General features: G+C 38.2%; 2 protein-coding genes across 6 annotated transcripts in view; one reads left to right on the top strand and one right to left on the bottom strand.

Annotated features, from left to right (window-relative positions):
• The first annotated feature begins 5,846 nt into the window (after positions 1 to 5,846).
• On the top strand, positions 5,847 to 7,726 carry LOC149936237 (clathrin light chain-like). 2 transcript variants are annotated; one of them, XM_090180657.1, is made up of 6 exons: positions 5,847 to 5,930; positions 6,145 to 6,397; positions 6,459 to 6,626; positions 6,700 to 6,811; positions 6,974 to 6,985; positions 7,359 to 7,726. In XM_090180657.1, exons 2-6 carry the CDS (start codon positions 6,205 to 6,207, stop codon positions 7,534 to 7,536), a joined length of 663 nt encoding a protein of 220 aa, XP_090036783.1. In that variant the 5' UTR covers positions 5,847 to 5,930; positions 6,145 to 6,204; the 3' UTR covers positions 7,537 to 7,726. The 2 variants fall into 2 exon arrangements, with proteins under 2 accessions (XP_090036783.1, XP_090036784.1); XM_090180658.1 differs by lacking the exon at positions 6,974 to 6,985.
• A 47-nt stretch (positions 7,727 to 7,773) lies between these two features.
• The window catches only part of pum (pumilio), a 38,128-nt gene continuing 26,281 nt past the window's right edge, over positions 7,774 to 19,620 (bottom strand). For 2 of the 4 annotated variants that reach the window (XM_090180651.1, XM_090180652.1), the window contains exons 4-17: positions 17,505 to 17,640; positions 16,348 to 16,556; positions 16,127 to 16,275; positions 15,789 to 16,062; positions 15,193 to 15,445; positions 14,912 to 15,133; positions 14,697 to 14,837; positions 14,309 to 14,617; positions 13,809 to 14,229; positions 13,349 to 13,739; positions 13,113 to 13,262; positions 12,786 to 13,033; positions 11,967 to 12,050; positions 7,774 to 11,548 (exon numbers count right to left, since the gene is read on the bottom strand). In XM_090180651.1, coding sequence (XP_090036777.1) covers positions 11,320 to 11,548; positions 11,967 to 12,050; positions 12,786 to 13,033; positions 13,113 to 13,262; positions 13,349 to 13,739; positions 13,809 to 14,229; positions 14,309 to 14,617; positions 14,697 to 14,837; positions 14,912 to 15,133; positions 15,193 to 15,445; positions 15,789 to 16,062; positions 16,127 to 16,275; positions 16,348 to 16,556; positions 17,505 to 17,640 — 3,216 coding nt within the window. In that variant the 3' untranslated portion in view covers positions 7,774 to 11,319. The remainder of the gene's footprint in view (positions 11,549 to 11,966; positions 12,051 to 12,785; positions 13,034 to 13,112; positions 13,263 to 13,348; positions 13,740 to 13,808; positions 14,230 to 14,308; positions 14,618 to 14,696; positions 14,838 to 14,911; positions 15,134 to 15,192; positions 15,446 to 15,788; positions 16,063 to 16,126; positions 16,276 to 16,347; positions 16,557 to 17,504; positions 17,641 to 19,620) is intronic. The other 2 variants (XM_090180654.1, XM_090180653.1) reach the window with 2 other exon arrangements.

Below are 19,620 nucleotides of genomic sequence, written 5' to 3'. Positions count from 1 at the left end.
ACATAAATTCAGAAGAAACAAGAATGGAATAGACGAACAATGGCAACTCGACCTGGCAGACCTGCAAGATATCAAAAACCACAATAGTGGATATCGATACCTATTATGATGTATAGACGCATTTAGGAAATACACTTTCGCTGTAGCTACTAAGGATAAGAAAGGAACGACCATACTTAAGGTTTTTAAATCAATCTTGGAATCAGGTCGAAAACCAAAGATTGTGCAATCAGACCACGGGAACGAATTCCTTTGCAAGGGGGTACAACGGGAATTAAAACGTAGGGGAATCAAGTTTTTCGCAACGCACTCCGAAGTAAAATCTAGTATTATAGAACGATTCAATCGAACATTGAAGTCTCGAATGTACCGATATTTTACGGAGAAAGATACGTACAAATATATCGACGTATTACCGGGTTTATTGGAAGCTTATAATAACAACTAGCACAAATCAATTAAATGCAAACCCGTTGAAGTTAAGAATGAAAATTTGAAACAAGTGTGGCAAAATTTATACGGGAAAGTTAATTTTTCCCATCCCGTTTCATCCCCTTTTGAAATAGGCGACTTAATTGGTTCGTATAAGCAAGAATAAAACCACGTTCGAAAAGGGTTACAAAGCCAATTATACCGAGGAAATATTCAAAGTAGCGCAGTGCATACCCAGAGACCCTCCGGTATATAAACTGGAGGATTTGAAAACTGAGCTCATTTCGGGTGTGTTCTACAAGGAGGAAATACAGAAAATCGGGAAAGACCTCGAAAACTGCTTATTTAAAATCGAAAAAGTTCTAAGGAAAAGAACAAAACCAGACGGAACTAAAGAACTACTAGTACGTTGGCGTGGTTACGGTCCAGATTTGGTTTTTATTTTGGTCAATTTTCTCAGTGACAATTTAGATTAAATCATCCAAAACTGAAAATATAACTTAAGTGCTTAAATCTTTTGTAACATTTTATTTAAGTAGCTTTTAAATCCTTGTAGCTGGAGGTATTGGAAAATGTCACAAATGTGCCTTTCAATAGAATTAGTACAGAAACAGTTTTTCACATTTTTCTATCATTAAAAGAATACTTTTGAGTTAATTTCCCTTTTTTAGTTTTGTGGATGCATTTGATTCCAAAATTGGTTGGTTTTTGTATCATCCTTTCTAAAAAGGAGTATAAACTACGAAACCTCAAATCTGTTTTTATAATCCTTCATTTTATAAATGTATACAACATGGTGCCAAAATAATTTTTTTAATGCAAACTTAAAACCTGAAAGTATTTCACTTTTAAATAGAAAACATAGCCTATTTCCTTAATCTACATTCCATACCATAGATATAATAAAGAAATAGACCCAAGATTCTACGGGTGGTTAATACGGAGGCGACGCCAAGCAGACAACCGGCATATGTTCCGTATTCCAGGGGTACTACTTTTAAGCGACGCCTGTCCAGTAGGTGAAAAAATAAAAAATCATCACGTTTTCGTGTTTGTAATCTTTTGGGTACTCTGACGTGATTTACGAATATTTCGGCTGTGAGAATTTAAAATAAGGTTAATTTTAATTTTAGGTTGTAAATAAGGCAATTAATTCTTTCGAAACCCATATAAAAAGCTGCAGATGATCTTTTAATTAAGAGTAAATAAAATTAATTGATGAGATTATATTTGGCCAAAGGCTTAAGTAACTCGTGGACTATACAAGTCACAAGTGTTGTGGTTATGGCTTGTTATGAGAATATTCTGACTATATAATTAAATGAGATTCTAAATTGTAAGACTTTCTTAATAAAACTGATGCGATGATGTTCGATTCCAACTTCAAACATATGTTCGTGGAGATCTGGGAAGTACTAATTATCCTTGGTCAAAATTTAAAGGTAAGAGGCTAGCATCACCGGTCAAGTGGATGTAATTTCTTTACATAAAATAAAAAAAAATATTTAGACTATTTTTAATTGTTTAAATTTTATAGAAACAAAACCTGAGTTGGAATCGATTTTTGCGTGAGCCACCTTTTGTCATTTATATCCCGTTCTAAAAAGTGATCACTATTAATAAAATCATGATTTGAAGGTGTCCAATTTTCGCGATTTACAGCAATTATCCGTTGAGAAAGTATTGTAGGTTTAGATAAGGGAAACCTAAAGTTGTATAAAGATTTTAAATAAGAATGAATGTTTATCTAAATAATATTATAATAGTTCTTTTTATAAAATAACCTTGGCCATCTTGTTGAAATGTTGCCTCCCCGCTTCAGCTGTGGATCCGTTTTCTCTCCCACTAAAGAGCTTATGAACTCATTCTTAGGCATTGGCTGAACTATTCCAGGGCAACATTTCAACAAGTTGGGCAAGCGTAAAGACATTTTATAAAATCATACATATGGAATGAAGCCTTTTCCGGTATTGTTTTACTTGTTAAAAAGTTATTGCAATGCGTAAAAGCACAAATATTAACCATATTTACGAAATAAAAACAGATTTCCAGTAGAAAACAATTCTTTTTAAATAAGTGCGCTATAGAGGTTGTCAGAGAGGGTGAAAGACGATGTTAGAGAGAGCGCGCTAGAGGATGTCAGAGAGAGCGCGCTAGAGGTTGTCAGAGAGGGTGAAAGACAATGTTAGAGAGAGCGCGCCAAAGGATGTTAGAGAGAGGGTGAAAGTCGATGTTAGAGAGAGGGTGAAAGTCGATGTTAGAGAGAGCGCGCTGAAGGATATTAGAGAGAGGGTGAAAGACGATGTTAGAGAGAGCGCGCTAGAGGATGTCAGTGAGAGCGCGGTAGAGGATATTAGAGAGAGCGCGGTAGAGGATATTAGAGAGAGAGCGCGCTAGAGGATGTCAGAGAGAGCGCGCTAGAGGATGTCAGAGAGAGCGCGCTAGAGGTTGTCAGAGAGGGTGAAAGACGATGTTAGAGAGAGCGCGCTAGAGGATGTCAGTGAGAGCGCGCTAGAGGATATTAGAGAGAGCGCGCTAGAGGATGTCAGAGAGAGTGCGCTAGAGGATGTCAGTGAGAGCGCGGTAGAGGATATTAGAGAGAGGGTGAAAGACGGTGTTAGAGAGAGCGCGCTAGAGGATGTCAGAGAAAGCGCACCAGAGGATATTAGAGACAGGGGGAAAGACGATGTTAGAGAGAGCGCCCTAGAGCATGTCAGAGAGAGGGCGAGATATTCGAAATTTGGGACAGCGAGAGAGCTAACGATATAAGAGAGAGGGCCCATTTACCATTCTGAGAGCGAGAGAGAGTAAAACGAATTTTGTCCGGTTTGGCGTGCCATAATTTTACTTACTAGAAGTATAGGTCATTAACAGCGTGCCATAGAGGTTTTATCTGGATATCATCCTACTATTTCACCGTAGCGCCTCGTGTGGATTTTTGAGTAAGCTTAGTGCACCCTACCAAACACGTAGGGTTATACTCCCTTTAAGGGGAAAACCAACTTCGCGCTACTAGATAAAATTTCTCTATAAATTATGGGCAAAATTATAAATGTTTATTTTTATTCAGAACAGTCTATGGAACGTTCTAGATTTAACTTTCATCAATAACCCAACAATATATATCCCTTCTACGTAATTGTACAGAACTGGTACTCAAGTGTCTAAGACTAGATTTGTCTTAGTTCATCGTGATTGAAAAATAAACCAAAACACACTTACACCTACGCACCGATCTCTCATTGTATGTTCTGAACTATTTTACAATTTTTACACAATTCTGCCTGATAAGCTAATTAAAATAACGTGGCCGGGGTGATTGAAGAGTCAACGGAAAACTTTTCGTCAAAATAATTAATCCCCCCACTCTGGCCTAATTGAGTCACTCGAAGAAGCTGGTGCGGTTTCATAACAGGTCACCATCGTGCTGTTGTCCTTATAAGGACTGTATTTCCGCACCGCTTACACCGATAAGTGGTGTCCCACAAGGATGCGTACTTGGTCCCATTCTCTTTTCCATTTTCATAAACACATTGCCCACAGTCATCCTCCATTCCCAGTCGTACCTCTTTGCTGACGATACCAAACTCGCCCACCCTGTAGCTACGTCACAAGACCAACTATCCCTCCAAGGGGATCTTGACGCTGTGAGTGCATGGGCAAGGGACCACGGTATGACCTACAATGTCCTAAAAAGCAGAGTAAACCACCTAGGTAGCAAAAATCTGCGCTTCAACCATACCATGAACATGCGGCATGTCACTCGATGTCACTTCCCAAACCCGATTCACCCATCCGCGACCTTGGAGTATGGGTTGATTCATCACTCACCTTCTCCCATCACACGACAAAGGTTGTCAAGAAAATAAATTATTTGACGGGCCTAACCATGCGCTCCTTCTATTTTCGGTCCCCGCGCCTGATACGTACCCTATACCAGTCACTAGTGCTTCCTCAAATAAATTATGCCTCGGAGGTTTGGAGCCCGCAGATGGCTGGAGATAGAGACCAACTGACCAAAGCCCACAACCGATTCACCAAGCTAACGAAAAGGCTTGATACGCCTGAGATGCGGAACTCCAAACTTGCCATTGACGCGCAACTATTGCGACATACTATCAACGACCTTCTCCAACTCTGGAATATCTGGACTGGTAACTTTGCCTTAAAGGCAGATACTTTCTTCGACTTCCCCACTCTTCGAAAAACGAGAGGTCATAATGCCAAGATAGTCAAACCACATGTCCGTACTACCACCCGTCAATGGCACTTTTCCGTCCGTACAATTACCTTGTGTAATAAATTACCCAGCGATGTACTCCACTGCACCTCACGGCCGATGGCCCGACGCAACATTAGAAACCATCTCATAGACTCTCAGTAACCCCGCCCAGTTCCCATAATTTATCCCCTGTTTGTTCTATTGCCTTCCCAATTTTTCTTTTTTTTTCTTCTTCTATATCATATTATTGTCATATCTCCATAAGCCACAACCTGTAAGATTGTACAAAAGCTTACTGTAGCTTAGTAACTGTCAACGGAAAAAAACCCAATGGATTTATATATTTTCCACCGATGAGCTTTTTCGTCATAATGACGTCGTAAGTTGCTGAACGCTTTTATTCAGTCATCGGTGTTTTTTAAAATGGCGTAGTATTTATAGTAGTTTTACGTCAGTAATGACGTCAGTCATCGGAAAAACCGACTCTTCCAGCCGATGACTTCGGTGAGTAACCGATGACTATCGTGACGTCAAAACCGGAAACGCGAAAAAGCGTACAAGAGAAAACCATAGAAATCTTATAAGATTTCTATGGAGAAAACCGGTGTCAGCGATTGCTAACCGGTGAGAGTTGTTGAACGTACCCTAGCAGTCTATTATGTATTCAAATAAATAAATAAACTTGCCACGACAGAATTTGAAAATGGGCCCTCGCCCGATGGTTGCAAGAGTGGCCCCGTAAACCCAAATCTTCTACACCTTTATCCAAACCATCGAAATAAAATTTTATTTGTCAACTGTACAGCCGAACTGTACCTATTTTTTTTTATAGGAGCGGACAGAGCACTTTGGAATACGTTTAAAACTTGCTCCTATAGCGATCTCGATCCTTTGATCTGCTCAAATCGGCAGATCGGTTTTGAAATATATCAAAGCGCTCGATAGCAACTAATAAATGAAACACGCGAAAATTGATCGGAGTAGATCCGAAATTAAAAATTAAATATACAAATTTGTAGATTGTACAGAATAAATTATTATTATTACCATAGAAATCTTATACTCCTAAGATTTCTAGGTTTATTACACTCTAACCAGTTTCTGTTACACATTTTCGAGGTGTGGCTTAACCGGTCTATGATGAGTTGATGACGTGCCGTTACGCCGCTAGGTTTATACACAAATGCGCACGCGCGGTAGGCTAAAACATTTCGACCTTAAGTTGTATTATTATCGAGCGATTGGCTAATGGCTAGCGGAAAATTATAGATTACGGGTAAAAAGATTCGAATCATTTTTCAATAATTTAATATCTAATTTTTTAACTACAATCAAATACACTTAAAATTAACTCGGAAGTTTAAACAAATTTGGTTTTTATTTTGAATTTTTTAACATTTTATGGTGTTTATTTCCTTAATAAGTTAAGCCTAGCCTTACTGCTACTGGGGGTGTGTGACTCTGTGTGTAATAGTTCCTCGTTTCTATAGAATTACAGATTACCAAAATTAAAGAAGTTGCAATTAATTGCAAGTAATTACTCACGGATAATGGCAGAATTCAATAATTTCGAAGCTAATTTTGATGAAGAAACGGACCCTATTGAAGTGGATCCTGCGGCAGAATTTTTGGCTCGAGAGCAAGATGAACTAGCTGGACTAGAGGATGACATAATTGATAGTTTTGAACCAGGCTCGGCTGTTGCACCTCCTGTACTACCAAATAGTCAATCGCCAGATGAAGGCAAATAAAAGAAATTTAATCACTATAGTCAATATCTAAATAATGTTACTTTTATTGATAGGTTTGGATTTGGAGGATGGAGAATCTACTCCTTTCAATATGATGCAGATGAATGGGCCTCAAGAGCCTCCGTCAACCTTAGGCGTTCACCCTGTAAGAGTAGCAAGAGAAGAACCCGAAAAAATTAAAAAATGGCGAGAAGAACAACAAAAACGATTGGAAGAAAAAGGTGCGACTTCCCAATTTTGTAACTAAATTAAGTTTTACTTTTAATATTTATTGAATATTGGGTTTGTTATCAGATAAAGAAGAAGAAGTTAAAAAGTTGGAGCTTCAACAAACTGCGAAAAAGGAACTGGAAGAATGGTATTCTCGATACAAGGAACAAATTGAGAAGTCCAAACAGGCTAATAGGTAATCATATTAAATTTCAAATAGGCCCAATTTAAATATTTTTAAAATTTAATTTTTTTTGCCTGTGGCTGCTTGTACCATTTAAGCATATTAGTCATTAGCCATACATTTTATATATATAATTAAAGTGACAGAGTAATTTATTTTCATTGCAATGTCAAGGGAAGTCTCAAGGTAATATAATTTGAAAATTTCAAGCGCTTCTGATAATTTTAGATTAGCGTTGTGCATGCGCTTTGCTCTTGTGGAGCTGTTAAATTGCTTGGGAATGTTCAAAACAAATTAGCTTCATGTTCAATAAAAATCTTATAAATTTTAATGATATCGGGAAGTAAATAACAGTTAAATAATGGTGATTTAGTGATTGGAAATCTTTTCAATCAGAGATAGTTCAGTTCTTTAATCCAAGGCGCAAGAGTACACCCTAGACTGACTCCTTAACTGTTTAACAATATTAAATTTCATAGGTTGCTTAACAAATAGGTCTCAAACAGAAAGAAAGTTTTTAATTTTTAAGCATACAAAATAATGGTTTTACCTGTTACAGGAATGCCGAGAAAGAATATGTTGCTGAAAGAGATGCCGAAACAGCTGGTCAAGAATGGGAAAGAATTGCCAAATTATGCGATTTCAATCCCAAATCTTCTCGTAACTCGAAAGATACTTCTCGAATGCGTTCCATCATTTTGCAATTAAAGCAAAGTCCGATTGTCCGTAAGACCTAATTACGAAGAAAAAGGAAACATTGCGTGTATACTCTTTCTATAGTTGTCTAAAATGATATCTACTAATGTTATTATATTATTTTCTATAACGGTTCATTTGCCACTTTTTGTGTACATTAACTTAAAGGTCGTTTATTTCCTCATGTGTTGTTAATAAATGATAAAAAGTTGGTTATACCTCTAAAACAGATTTATTTTTTGTTTAGCTACAGTATTGGGAAAACACATAGCTTTCACATAAGCTAGTAATTTTGGGTACAGAAAAAAAACAATATTCAAACCAAAATTGTTTCACAGAGATCTTACGATACAATGCTCCAGTTTTTACTGGTTTAGTTTAAATATATTAATGAACAAAAATTCAATTCTGTTATACCTGAAAACTGAATGCTTTTGATTGCCTGAATTTTTTTATTGTGAGGGAATGAGAAATTAAGTATGCCATATATAAAATGAAAAGGTATATTTTTTTACCATCCTACTTTTCTAGTAAAATTCCTTAAATTACTGCACAATGATTACAATTTTATGAACTACATGTACAAAATTACAAAGAATTGCCTGGGAAAAATGATTTCTCAACTCCCAATAGCGTTAGTTTCAGCACTACTCATCGAGTTAAACCAGTGAAGGTTGGCTGCTCTTTTGGTTTTTATATTTATTTATATATATATATACTTGACGAATGATTTATAAAGTTAAGGTACTCGAGGTAACGTGGTAAAATATCTATTGCAGTTTACTTATTAAGGTAAAACGAAATAGACGTGTTACTTCGTTACTCCAGGCAACTAACTTTAATGGTTCCATGTACAAAGAACGAGTGAAAAGGATATTTTGTTTGATACATTTTATTTTAATGTATTAACTTTTGTTTCTCCTTGCCTAAGATACTGAAAAACTTTACAAGGCATAGGCATTTCAATAGCATGGTTGGTTTTTAAGATGCGTTTTTTTAGTATATAGTCAATTTACAAATTTACATACTGTCTGTACATGGCCAAGATAGTGAAGAGAGAATTGAGAGAGTTAAAATTAGTGTACTCGCTAACCAACGCCTCTAATATAAATCCATTTTCTGTCAACTTGAAAAGACAAGATAAAAAGTACATTGTAGAGCGAAATAAGAAAACTTATTCAAATTTAAACCACAATTTAAAATTTAAGTACAAGTAAAATTTTTTTTTATATATAATAAACGATATCTATTTTACAGAGGCGCTTTTTTACAAACTATATTTAAACTATAATACATAATTACTTTTTCTTGGAAATTTTTAGTTTCTTCCCAATTTAATTATTAGTATTAAAAATATTGATATTTTATACAGAAAAATTGTGGCTTAAATTTGCATCAGGTAGTTTAAATTTTAAATATTTTTACAGATGATAGAAGTTTACAAAAAAAATCTAATATTTGAAAAAAATTAAACAGAAATTTACAAATTTGTTCCCCTAATATTGAGGCTGGCCTCTTTTAGCGTTATTAATTTGATACGAAAGCTCTCCCTTTTCAAAATTATTTCGGGTACAATGAAGGATATTTTTATATATACCTTGGCCTATGACTTTGTATGAATGTGTACAATGAAATTTTCACAATATAGTGTATATTTTTTTCCCAGCTACAAAATCTACATTATATGCAACACTATGCACAAGACAAAATGGTTATTAATTACAATATAAAGCACTCCTTAAAAATACAAAATGAGAAAATAATAACAAAAAAGGAACATCTACACATTGTACAATTAAAAATACAAAAAAAAGGGGTTTCCACAGTCCTACTTTGACAAATATGTTGCTTAACGCTACAATCACTCTATTTTTGTAACGTTTGGTTTATAGTGAACAAGCTTATAATAAATGGAGCTAAAATTTCAATACAACCATATTAGTATTCTTTTTCTTACAAGACTTCACTAACATTTTTATAATGAATTTATTTCTATAATGAATTTATATGTCACGATTATTTCTAAATTTGTTTTAGGCAAGTGCTGAGATATCACTTTGGCAGTGTTTTCACGATTCACTGCACAAAGCACCAGGCACTGCAGTGACACAAAGGCTTGATAAGGGTCCAAATTCACACTAAAATTTTTATATTTTCTTATTTCGGAAAAATCCATTCAAGCTATTTAGCTTTGTAATTTCAAATAATTTAATATTTGTAATCGAATCTCACCAACCGTTCCGTTTTTTTTTATCAATACTTACAATGTGTTTGAAAATGCTAATATTGAAATCCTTTCATTCAATTGGGTTATATTTACCGCCTAAAAATTTAAGAAAATGACTCCTAAAATACAAGCTAACCTAACACTTATTACCTAAAGATAAATCATAATTAGAAACCAACTACAAATGTTAGTTGTTTGACAAAATTTTAAAATATGGCTTAGACGATCGTAGTTTGCGCACCACGAGTTAAAGAATTGGCGACTATACTACAGGCAGCCTGTGCCAAATAGTTGGCCATGGGGAAAAGGGTGCAAAATTATACATTTCTGTTGATTTCCCACCAATTATTTATATATTTATATAGTTATGTATATATAGATAGCTCAACGCCTTAATATGTACTAAAAAATTGATTTTTTAAGGGGATTCAAATATTTTAGTTTGCCAATGTTTCGGGATCTAAATTACACCTTTACAAGTTTCAGACTGTACAATACATTATCAAAAATTAGCTGTATTACAAATTACACCTATTTAGCACCGATTATTACAAAGACCATATTGTTATTTTTCGGTAGAATTAAACATTTTTTCCATACAATGTACATTATACACAGGCAGCTGACCTACTAATTTTAATTAAGAGAAATATATATCGCCGACTGCGAAATATATTTACTATAATTTAATTACCTAATTGGGTGGCCAATTCGTAATTAAAGAACTAACAAAATTAACTCAAAAAGGTCAATAACTTTTTAAATTAAACTAATTGATCCAGTAGTGAGGGAGTGAAAGAGGGGGACCTAAAAATTGAGCTTCACTCTTTTCTTTAAAAAGACGGACATGTTCACCTACATGTAATAATTTATCTTACACAGTCCAAATTAATTTTTTTTTCAGTATTTTACAAACTAACTCGCGTTTAAACAAAAATTTACATTTAGTCGAATATTTTACAAATGACTCCTGTTCAGAAACTAAGTCCTGCGTTATACATAAGTTAAAATTTCAATGAGACAAAGTATGCGTATTTAAAGGATGGGAGAGAGAATGGCTCTTTTAAACTTTTAAGATAGCCTAAAACTAAGCTGATAATAACGAATTTTTTAACCTAATGGGGAAAACTGAGATAACCGAGTGGCTAAGGATTTCATTTAAGATGATAATTTTATGTCTTTCCTTTAGATGATGATGATTTTGGAAAATGAATTAAAAATTAAACTCTAAAAAGAGAAGTTCTTTTTACAATATAACTACAAAATACCATCATCAAAGCTTACGTCGCAACATCCAACTTTTTTTAAATATTTCCCAATTATTAAACCCAAAAAAATTCTATCTCACACGTGCAATCCCATTTAACAACTAGCGTTACTTATTAGATAATTCGTTAAGTCAGCTGAAAAAATTAAAATAGAAAACATTATACAATTTAAAAAAGGTTCGCCGTTTTTAAGTGTAGCCTAGACTCTAGGTTTAAGAATAAATTGGCAGTCTAATCCTCTCATTTACGATTGGGTTTTGCGTTTTTGTTGAATGTTACATTTATACAAATCTTATTGAGACATTATTTCTTTTTGATTTTTCCTTTCCCTACAAGGTTCCATTTGGAGGGGCACCTATGGGTCCCAGATCGTTGTTCTTTACAAGATATTTCTCCAATTTAGCCAAAATGTGCTTGCCATAGGTGTACTTTCGCAGAGAGGCAATATGCGGACGGATCTTGTGCAACAAGAGTTTGCGCTGGTTTGGTTCGGCAACCTCTATCATCTTTTGAACCACATAGTTTGCGTACTGATCCTTCATCATTGTGTATAAGGCTCTGTTTTGTAACACACCAAACATTTTCTCAGTATGGCGCAATAATTCAATAGGGATAATTTTTTTTCAATATCCAATTAAATTGTAGCTTAATTAAGGGGTTATTAAATTTCGTTGAATGAAAGAAATGAATCCACTACTTCACAATGAAAGTAAAAAAATTAAATTTTTAAGGTGGATCATCTAATGTCACGTTTCAATCACTTGCATAAATAGGGATAACTGCGACTATGCTAAAAACTAGTCATATCGCTGATTAGAAAATAATTTTTTTAATGTAAGCTAAAAAAATTACATCATATTGTATAATTTACTAAATTTTCAGTGACTTTAAACTCTTATTAATTTAATAAAAGGAAAAGATATTGAAGGAAAAATTAACGTCTATAAAATTTCAAATAAGCTCCATTATTACTTACCCATCATGACATGTACAAACTTCTTCAATAAGAACAGTTCTTTCAGCTCTCGATGAGTGTGTTACACATTTCTCAACAACGTTACTATTTAATTAACATTTGAAATTAAATGTAATAAAAATAAAAATTGTTTCAGCAAGCAAAGCTGCGTTACCAGCAAAAGTCCAATTTTAAATCTACCTTGCTAATGCAAGTACCTTCCTGAGTTTTGGTTTTAAAATAGATAAAGTTAGAAATGTCACCAAATAAAAAAGCAATACCTATCCTTGCCCTTTTTGAGATATTGTGACAGTACTTATGTAGGAAGACCCCTTCTTGACAGAGAAACAAAAACCTTCCCCAGTATCAAGCTTTACCATCAAGGTCAAAAGTCAGTTAGTCCTAAAGAACCCCCCCTCCCTTCCTGGGCGTGGCCGAATTCCTTTGTGTACTAACATCCTACAGTATTAGCCTACATTTATCTCTTCTGCTATCAGCCCCCCCCCCCCCCCGCCAAGGGTCACACAAAGTCTGGACTATAAACGCCGTTAACGCCAATAGACCGATATAAACAAATTGCTTAAGGGTAAAACATGTAGAGAAGCCCTTATAGGTTCAAATTTAATGCATTTCTACTAGATTCCACCAAATTAAAAATTTCGACAGCCATAAGAAGAAACAAGAAGGGAGTTTAAAATTTCTACTTTTCAAACTTTTGGCGTCATATAGTACGAGTAATTAAAAATCGACCTATACTGACATTAGCCCCGTGAAAGGGTCTTCTCCCTCGTTAAATGTATATCGGTCTATAGAAAAGTAGCTATGAAAAGTAAAACCTACCTTGCAAATTTGTGCTGTGATAGTTGCAAAACTTTTCCTCTGACTTGAGTAACAATTTTGCTCTTATCTTCCGATCTCCCGTGTTCGAGTACGTGTTGTACCACGTAATTACCATATTGGTCTTGAACTAATTGCTCCGTATGTTGGTGGAGTTCTTCTAGTATTGGTAAAGTCTGTTCAGGCGTACAATGTTCCAATATGCGTTGAATAACTCGACAACCGTAAGGATGAGTTGACAGTGCGAAAACCTGGTGTTAAGCAAAGACAAATAAAAACGTTGAAGGTTTAGACAAACTATTCTCGTAAGACGATGTAAAAGTCACTTACTTGGCCCTGAAAGGCGTTGATGATAAATTGGAGTGCCAACGGATCGACGCACTCGATGCATTTTTGCACGACGTGATTTCCATTTTGGTCTTTGACGCATTTAAGAACGTGACCATCTAGTTCTTTGACCACTTCCTTCTGTAAGACGAACTGACAACGATGAAAGGAAAGAGAAAAAAAACTCGTTTGTTTAGGACATTTCGGGGTTACTGTATTCGGATTAACGTGACGCGTACCTGTTGTTCGGGAGGAATAGACTCCAGCGCCTTTTGAATAACCCTACAACCGTACATTTGCAAGGCGAGAGGAAGTACATGACCTTTAACCTTCTGGGCTAAAGCTTGCTTTTGTTCGGGAGTGCCAAACTCGAAGAACTTTTGAATGACATAGTTACCAAAGACGTCAGTCATTAAGCTGTAAGCGGCGCCCAGAATTTCGCTAAAAACCATTTGTTTCTCGGCGGGAGTCGCTCGCTCCAACTTCTGTTGGATGAATCGAGAGCCGTGTTGGTCTTGTGAAAACTCGACGATATGATTGGCCAGGTCTCGCAATTGAAGATTAGGATATCGGTTGTTTCTAAAGTCTTCCAACAGCCGGCTGCGACCAGTCGGTTTCTCTATACTAGAACTTAGAACGTGGTAGAAGAAATCAATACCCTAACGATTGAAACGAGAGCTTCGCGGTCTTTGGCCTTACTTCCTCTGAAGAGATCGGGTTGGGAACAAAGAATTGGACGATCCAAACATGCCGCCACCCAGTGGTCCATTTCGAATCATGAATTTGGCTTCGGCTCCTGGTGCCGCCGAACGCATACAATTGCTGATAGTTCCTAAGCTCAGGTTTCCCGTCGAGCCATTCAAAGAAGGCGGAGGAGACAAGGATTGACTTGGGGGAAGCATTCCAATAGGTCCAGGACCAGGCGAGGCGGACATCGTACCCAGAGGCCCGTAATATCCTCCTCCCTTTCCCGGAGCCATGTGGCGAGAGAACTGATTTTCGAGGCTCGCCGAGAAGCTAGGCCCGTTCGGTCCGCCTCCGAGTCCAGAACTGTCTCGACGGTCGAACGAGTCTCGACGAGGAGACCCAGAGTTGCCACCCAAACCTAGGTTCATAAGATCTATTTACGGTGGCTTTAGAAAAACCGCCTTAAAAAGTACGTTTTACCCTCCAAAAGACCCGCGAAGAAATTGACTCACCGCTTCCTAAGGAGCCCATCGCTGACGAGCCAATTGGCCCGAGAGCGCTGTTGCCGTAACCGACGCTTCCTTGAGTTTGACCTAAGCCCATTCCCAATCCAGATGGGAAGCCTAAGTGATTGCTGTTGCTTCCGGAGAAACCCATGCCGGACGTAACCGGGTTGTAGCCCATATTGGACGTAGCGGCTGTAGTGTATAGGGCACTGCCAACGGAATTCGTAGCGTTGTTAGAGAGCATATTCCCAGCAGCATTCGGAACTTGTTGCCCTTGAGATCCCATTAGCCTCAAACCACTATTGTTCATATTCCCTTCGCGGAATACCGAAACCATTCGATTAGAAACGTAAAAAGGACGAGAGTACGAATTGTAAAGAACCGTTTTAGGTACCTGGATTATTAGTTGGTTGACCAGCAGCGGCCGCGGGATTCATGAGAACCGGAGGAACTAAACGCATGGCAGCTCCCATACCTCTGGTATTACCCATCATTTGATCGTAATACGGAGGAGGTAGCATTTGATATTGACCACCTGTACCATATTGAACTTCGTCAATTTCAGTTTTTTAAATATCGTCTATATACGACTATAGCGGGTTTACGTACCAGGTCCTTGCATTCCTTGGACACTGTTACCACCTTGGGGCATTCCTTCAGGACCAGGGCCCTGGGGCGTCATTGGTCGGGCACCCCCGCCTCTCATCAGTTGCTGTTGAACTGCCGCTGGATTTTGTGGTTGACCTTGACCACCTTGCATCATCCCCGGTGTCGGCGCGGGAAACACCCCCCACGGTGGCATCCCGTAATACTGGGGCAAAACGGCTGGACCTAACGAGCGTTACATCGATCACAATTCGCTTCCAACTTAGCGTTAGTTAAGTACTTACCGAACTGGCCGGCCATGATTGTTCCCATTGGCGCGTAAGGGTCTTGGTTCATCATGTAAGGACTGGAAGTGTAAGGGGTGGCGGGCGGAGGCGGAACTCCCATGTTTTGACCTTGTTGCTGAGCGGGCGGCCCCATGTGCTGTTGGTATTGTTGCTGTTGGGCCGCCGCCGCAGCCATCATGGGCTGCATGTGCTGATTCCTTTGTTGCTGATAGAGCTGGGATAGGAGTGGAGGGGTTGGCTCACTCGTTCTCTTAAATTTGTTATGAGTTTTGGTACGAACAAGCGACAATTTTTCCGAAGAAAAAACCAACACCCTCGGGTAAATTAGCCAATACAAGTAGCGTTGGGAGCGAAAAAAAACCAGAAAACAACGGGGGTGGAAAAGAGACGAGGGCGAGGGAAGAACGGAGAATATTTAAAAAGAAGCAAATTAAGTTTACGAGGAATTAATAAAAAAATCAAACCAAAACAAAAAATGTAAAGCCAGGAGAGCGGCTTACGAAAAGCGAGGTTACTTAACGCGAAAACAACGACGACGACGCATCTATATATGTCTGTCTATTAACATTCAAATACGAAAGAGCTCCACTGACCTGAGAACCGTAATCGAGGATTCCCGGAGAGTCCATGGACTGCATTAGTTGCGAAGGATAATCGAAGTGTAACGTGTCGATACCGACCGGGTCATAACCGGTCTCGAGTCCGTGTAAATTGGGGCCCTGTTGCATAGGTCCTCCCTGTACGGATTGTACGACCATGTCGGATTTTGGCATTTTAGATACATGTACGTCATTCATGGCTACATTTTTATTTACGTCTTCTTCGCTGGGCGATGGCTGTCTACTGCCCGTATTACGACCATGCATTCTACGGACAAAAACATATCGTCAACGTAAGAATAGGGGGTGATTTGTTAGCGCCATCAACGTACTTGTAGCCTTTGTCGTCATCGAGGCCATTCTGTATGATTCCGTTGGCTTGGATCATGGCACCACCTCCGCCATCGTCGCCTTTCTTGCCATCACCGCCGTACGGAGAGTTTTTGGGGCCTTTGTTTTTCTCTTGATTTTCCACGGAGTTCTTCATTTTCGAGACAGTATCGATATTATTAGGAGACGATCATTTCGTAATAATTTCAAAGAGTTGATTTACCATTCCAACATGGAGCCTAGCTATTCGGGAATCAATGTCTTTGGTGGTGGGGGAAGTGCCCAAGACGTACTCGGCCATCTTCATCCCCAGCCCGCCGGTTTCCGACGATCTTGGCGAGAGCATGGCGGCCGCGTCGCTACCTGGGTAGGAACCGCTTCTCCTTTGGACCATAATTGGCTGGGACAAGGCGTGCTCGGCAAACGCCACCCCTGCGTACCCAAACAAAACGGTCAGAATATAACGTCACCGATAGTAAGGTTTGTTTTTCACCGCCACGACAGTGACCGTCAATTTTTAAAATCCTCATTAAATCTAATACAAGGATTAATTAACTAACTCCGCTACAGGATGTACAGTCCCGATAAAAATTTTCTGGTTGTTTTATCTTGGCAGCCATTTTGTTTATATTTTAGGTAGAGAACCGACTGGAGGGTTTTTAAAAAGAATACCTTCACGAAAATAATATGCAGTGACAAATAATAAGTTAGCACCATTTTGCAAATCGGATTCGAAATTTTAAAGTTATTGAAGAAATAGTGACGACGAAAAACAAGTAAATTAACCCTTATTTAATTTTTAGGTGAAACAAGAGCAATTAAATGAAATTAGGGTTAATAATTAGATTTGGTTTCTGAGTGTGATCACGCGTCGAACAAGCATAGACACGATATAATTTATTCTTGTTTTCGTTACTTCTTTTTAGAGGGTTTTTATTTTTCCGGCTTTGATCACGCCCAAATGGTGCTAGCACCTTATTTGTCACTGCATATTATTTTCGTGGAGGTATTCTTTCCAAAAAGCCCCCAGTCGGTTCTCTACATAAAATAAGAAACAAAATGGCTGCCAAAAGAAAACGGCCATAAACGTTTGATAGGGACTGTACTTCAAGCGGCAATAAATGTTAGATGTGGACCCAACAAAAACATCACCACGGTTACAAAACAAAGATATAGCTTGAAATCCCTTTCCGCTTGGTTCATGGGGGTATAGGCGAGTGTGTTAAGCAAATAAACAACGTATAAAGCTACATCCTTTAGTTAAGTTAATTAATCTAAGCCAAATCGAATTCTTTAGCGTCGACGCTCGCCGTGGCAGCAGCGTTTTATCTTTACTGAACAGCAGCCTTTAGGCCTAAAACTTTTTTCGCGTCAACTAACCGGAAGCGGCATTGTGCCCTGTGCTCCACGCTGTGTCTCTCCATTGGTCCCCGAGAAAGAGACCCTTGGTGGCGTCATCGGGCTTGGGTCCTTGGTCGTCGACACCCCACAGTTTTTTGGTCGATGCCGAAATCTGCTGCAAAAAGAAAAATACGGTACAAATTAGAATCATAAAGCATATAGCGGATATTTTGCGTACAATTTCAAGTACCATTAAGACCTTCGCTTATGATCCGGCATACCGCGAAAACTAGGTGACTCGAACGCGCGTAAAAGCGGGGATGAAACCGAAATTATATTAATGAAATACGGCTATGGAAATTGGGAAGGGAATAAAAACGATTTCTGTCAATGTGGAAAGGAAAAAAACAAGATTTTCGTTTGGTAACGCGCGATACAGGCGCCCCTACGAGGCCGGTAATGGTAGATCCCACTCTCAGTCTGACTCGTGACGTATACGGGAACCCAAGCTGGGGAAGAGCTTGTTCAGCTGGTTGCCTTTCTCCGGGGCCTACGCTAAGATAGCGTCCGAAATTCGCTTGGCAGTGGAGACAAGGCGGCTGGAGGGTTACGAGTACGCGCTTCTATTTGCACGCGTCGTTATCCCAATCCTCGCTCTACTATATCGCCTTTTCATTCGCGCTTTACACCGCGCTACTTCTTCCCTCCGAGAGATTACGCGAGGTATTCCTCCGCCGTAGCTACGAGTGTATTGAAAAAAGGGGCTGAAATGAATTGTATATATATCAAAGAGGAGAGGAGGCCAGCAGCCCTTCACCGTGGCGTGATATATAGAGGATGGGGCTCTCTCTCTTGGTACCGGCCGGGTGGAAATACGAGCGACGGGAAAGAAGGCATTGAAAGGGAGATGAAAAGAGTGGATGCTCGCGGGAGGTGGCAAATGCTTCGGCACAGGGAGGGCAGTCATCTCTGCTCTCTTATCAGGGACTCGCCTCGCCGACGATCCTACCATAGACGAAGAACGGCCTACTGTGAGAGCTCCGTATTTAGCACCAGAAGTACGTCATATACCTTCTAGAGAGAAGTTGCCGTCTTTACGTTATTCGATTGAAACCGCTGCTTTTTCAAAATAGGGAGCTAACAGTTCTACGTCACACGACGTTACCCGTGCTTTTTCCTATTGAAAAAAATCCTACCCAACATGTCGGCTACGCAGGGTTGAAAATAAAACCCGGTTTTTTAATAAAAACCCCAAAAGACCGGTTTTTTGGGTTTAAATCAGGTTTTTTTAAACTCTGCTTTATTTTACTTTTAATCTATTTTTCGCTTTTGTTTAACCATGCATACATATTACAAATCAACTAAAAATTAATATATGAGTATTATTACAAGCCTCACCATAAGCAAAAATAAAGATTCTTATCGAAAATCAGTAGCTCAAATAAAGTTCAATATAGGATGAAGAAGGGTTCACGACGACGGAATTTTTTCGGGTTATATACATGAGAAAACCTAAGGGGTGAATAGGAAGGTATTGAAAATATAGGAAATGTGGTCACCTTGTAAATGTTTTAGAAATGTAATCAGTTCGGTAAGAAAATGTACAAACATTTTGGAAAAATATTTAATTAATTAAAAAAATGATTAAAAAACCATTGGTTTAAAAAAAAATCACTTGGTGTAAACCAGCCAACCCTGCGGCTACAGTGTTAGTTCTCTATACGAGAACCAAAAAGTGATTTTATAAAGATACTAGTAATATAGTTTGTATATTTCTATAGTTTGCATAGGTAGACGGAGTAATACAAGCGATAAATTCGAGCCACGTTTCATTTTTACAGCTTATAAGTTTATTTCTCTAGGAAATAGTCATTTTCTCACTAGTTATCAAATATCATCCGGAAAATGGAATATCCCCATATCAATCGACATCAGATGTTAGACTACTAAATCACCATATTTGACGGCAGATGGCTCTGCCAAGCGAGTGTATTTAACGAAGAAAAGTCATAATTAAGGCTGCATTAACAAACGTCTTAATTTATTAAATTAACGCGCGGATCCCTTAGTTACGTTTGCATCCTAGATTGGGAATGGCACTTGGTATTTGACGCGAGCCCGGCGTCCGGGGTGTACTTGTTAACATTAAAATTTG

The sequence above is a fragment of the Leiobunum rupestre genome, chromosome 7 (genome assembly GCF_980474605.1).
Source record: "Leiobunum rupestre chromosome 7, qqLeiRupe1.1.hap1, whole genome shotgun sequence".
Taxonomy (NCBI): Eukaryota; Metazoa; Arthropoda; class Arachnida; order Opiliones; family Sclerosomatidae; genus Leiobunum; species Leiobunum rupestre.
This window is presented reverse-complemented; position numbering and strand designations above follow the sequence as displayed.

Excerpts from the sequence above, each read along its gene's own strand:
- LOC149936237 (XM_090180657.1), top strand. The coding sequence starts at position 6,205 with ATGGCAGAATTCAATAATTTCGAAGCTAATTTTGATGAAGAAACGGAC. Across the intron at positions 6,398-6,458 it reads TAGTCAATCGCCAGATGAAG|GTTTGGATTTGGAGGATGGA; the intron begins GCAAATAAAAGA and ends TTTTATTGATAG. Across the intron at positions 6,627-6,699 it reads AAAACGATTGGAAGAAAAAG|ATAAAGAAGAAGAAGTTAAA; the intron begins GTGCGACTTCCC and ends GTTTGTTATCAG.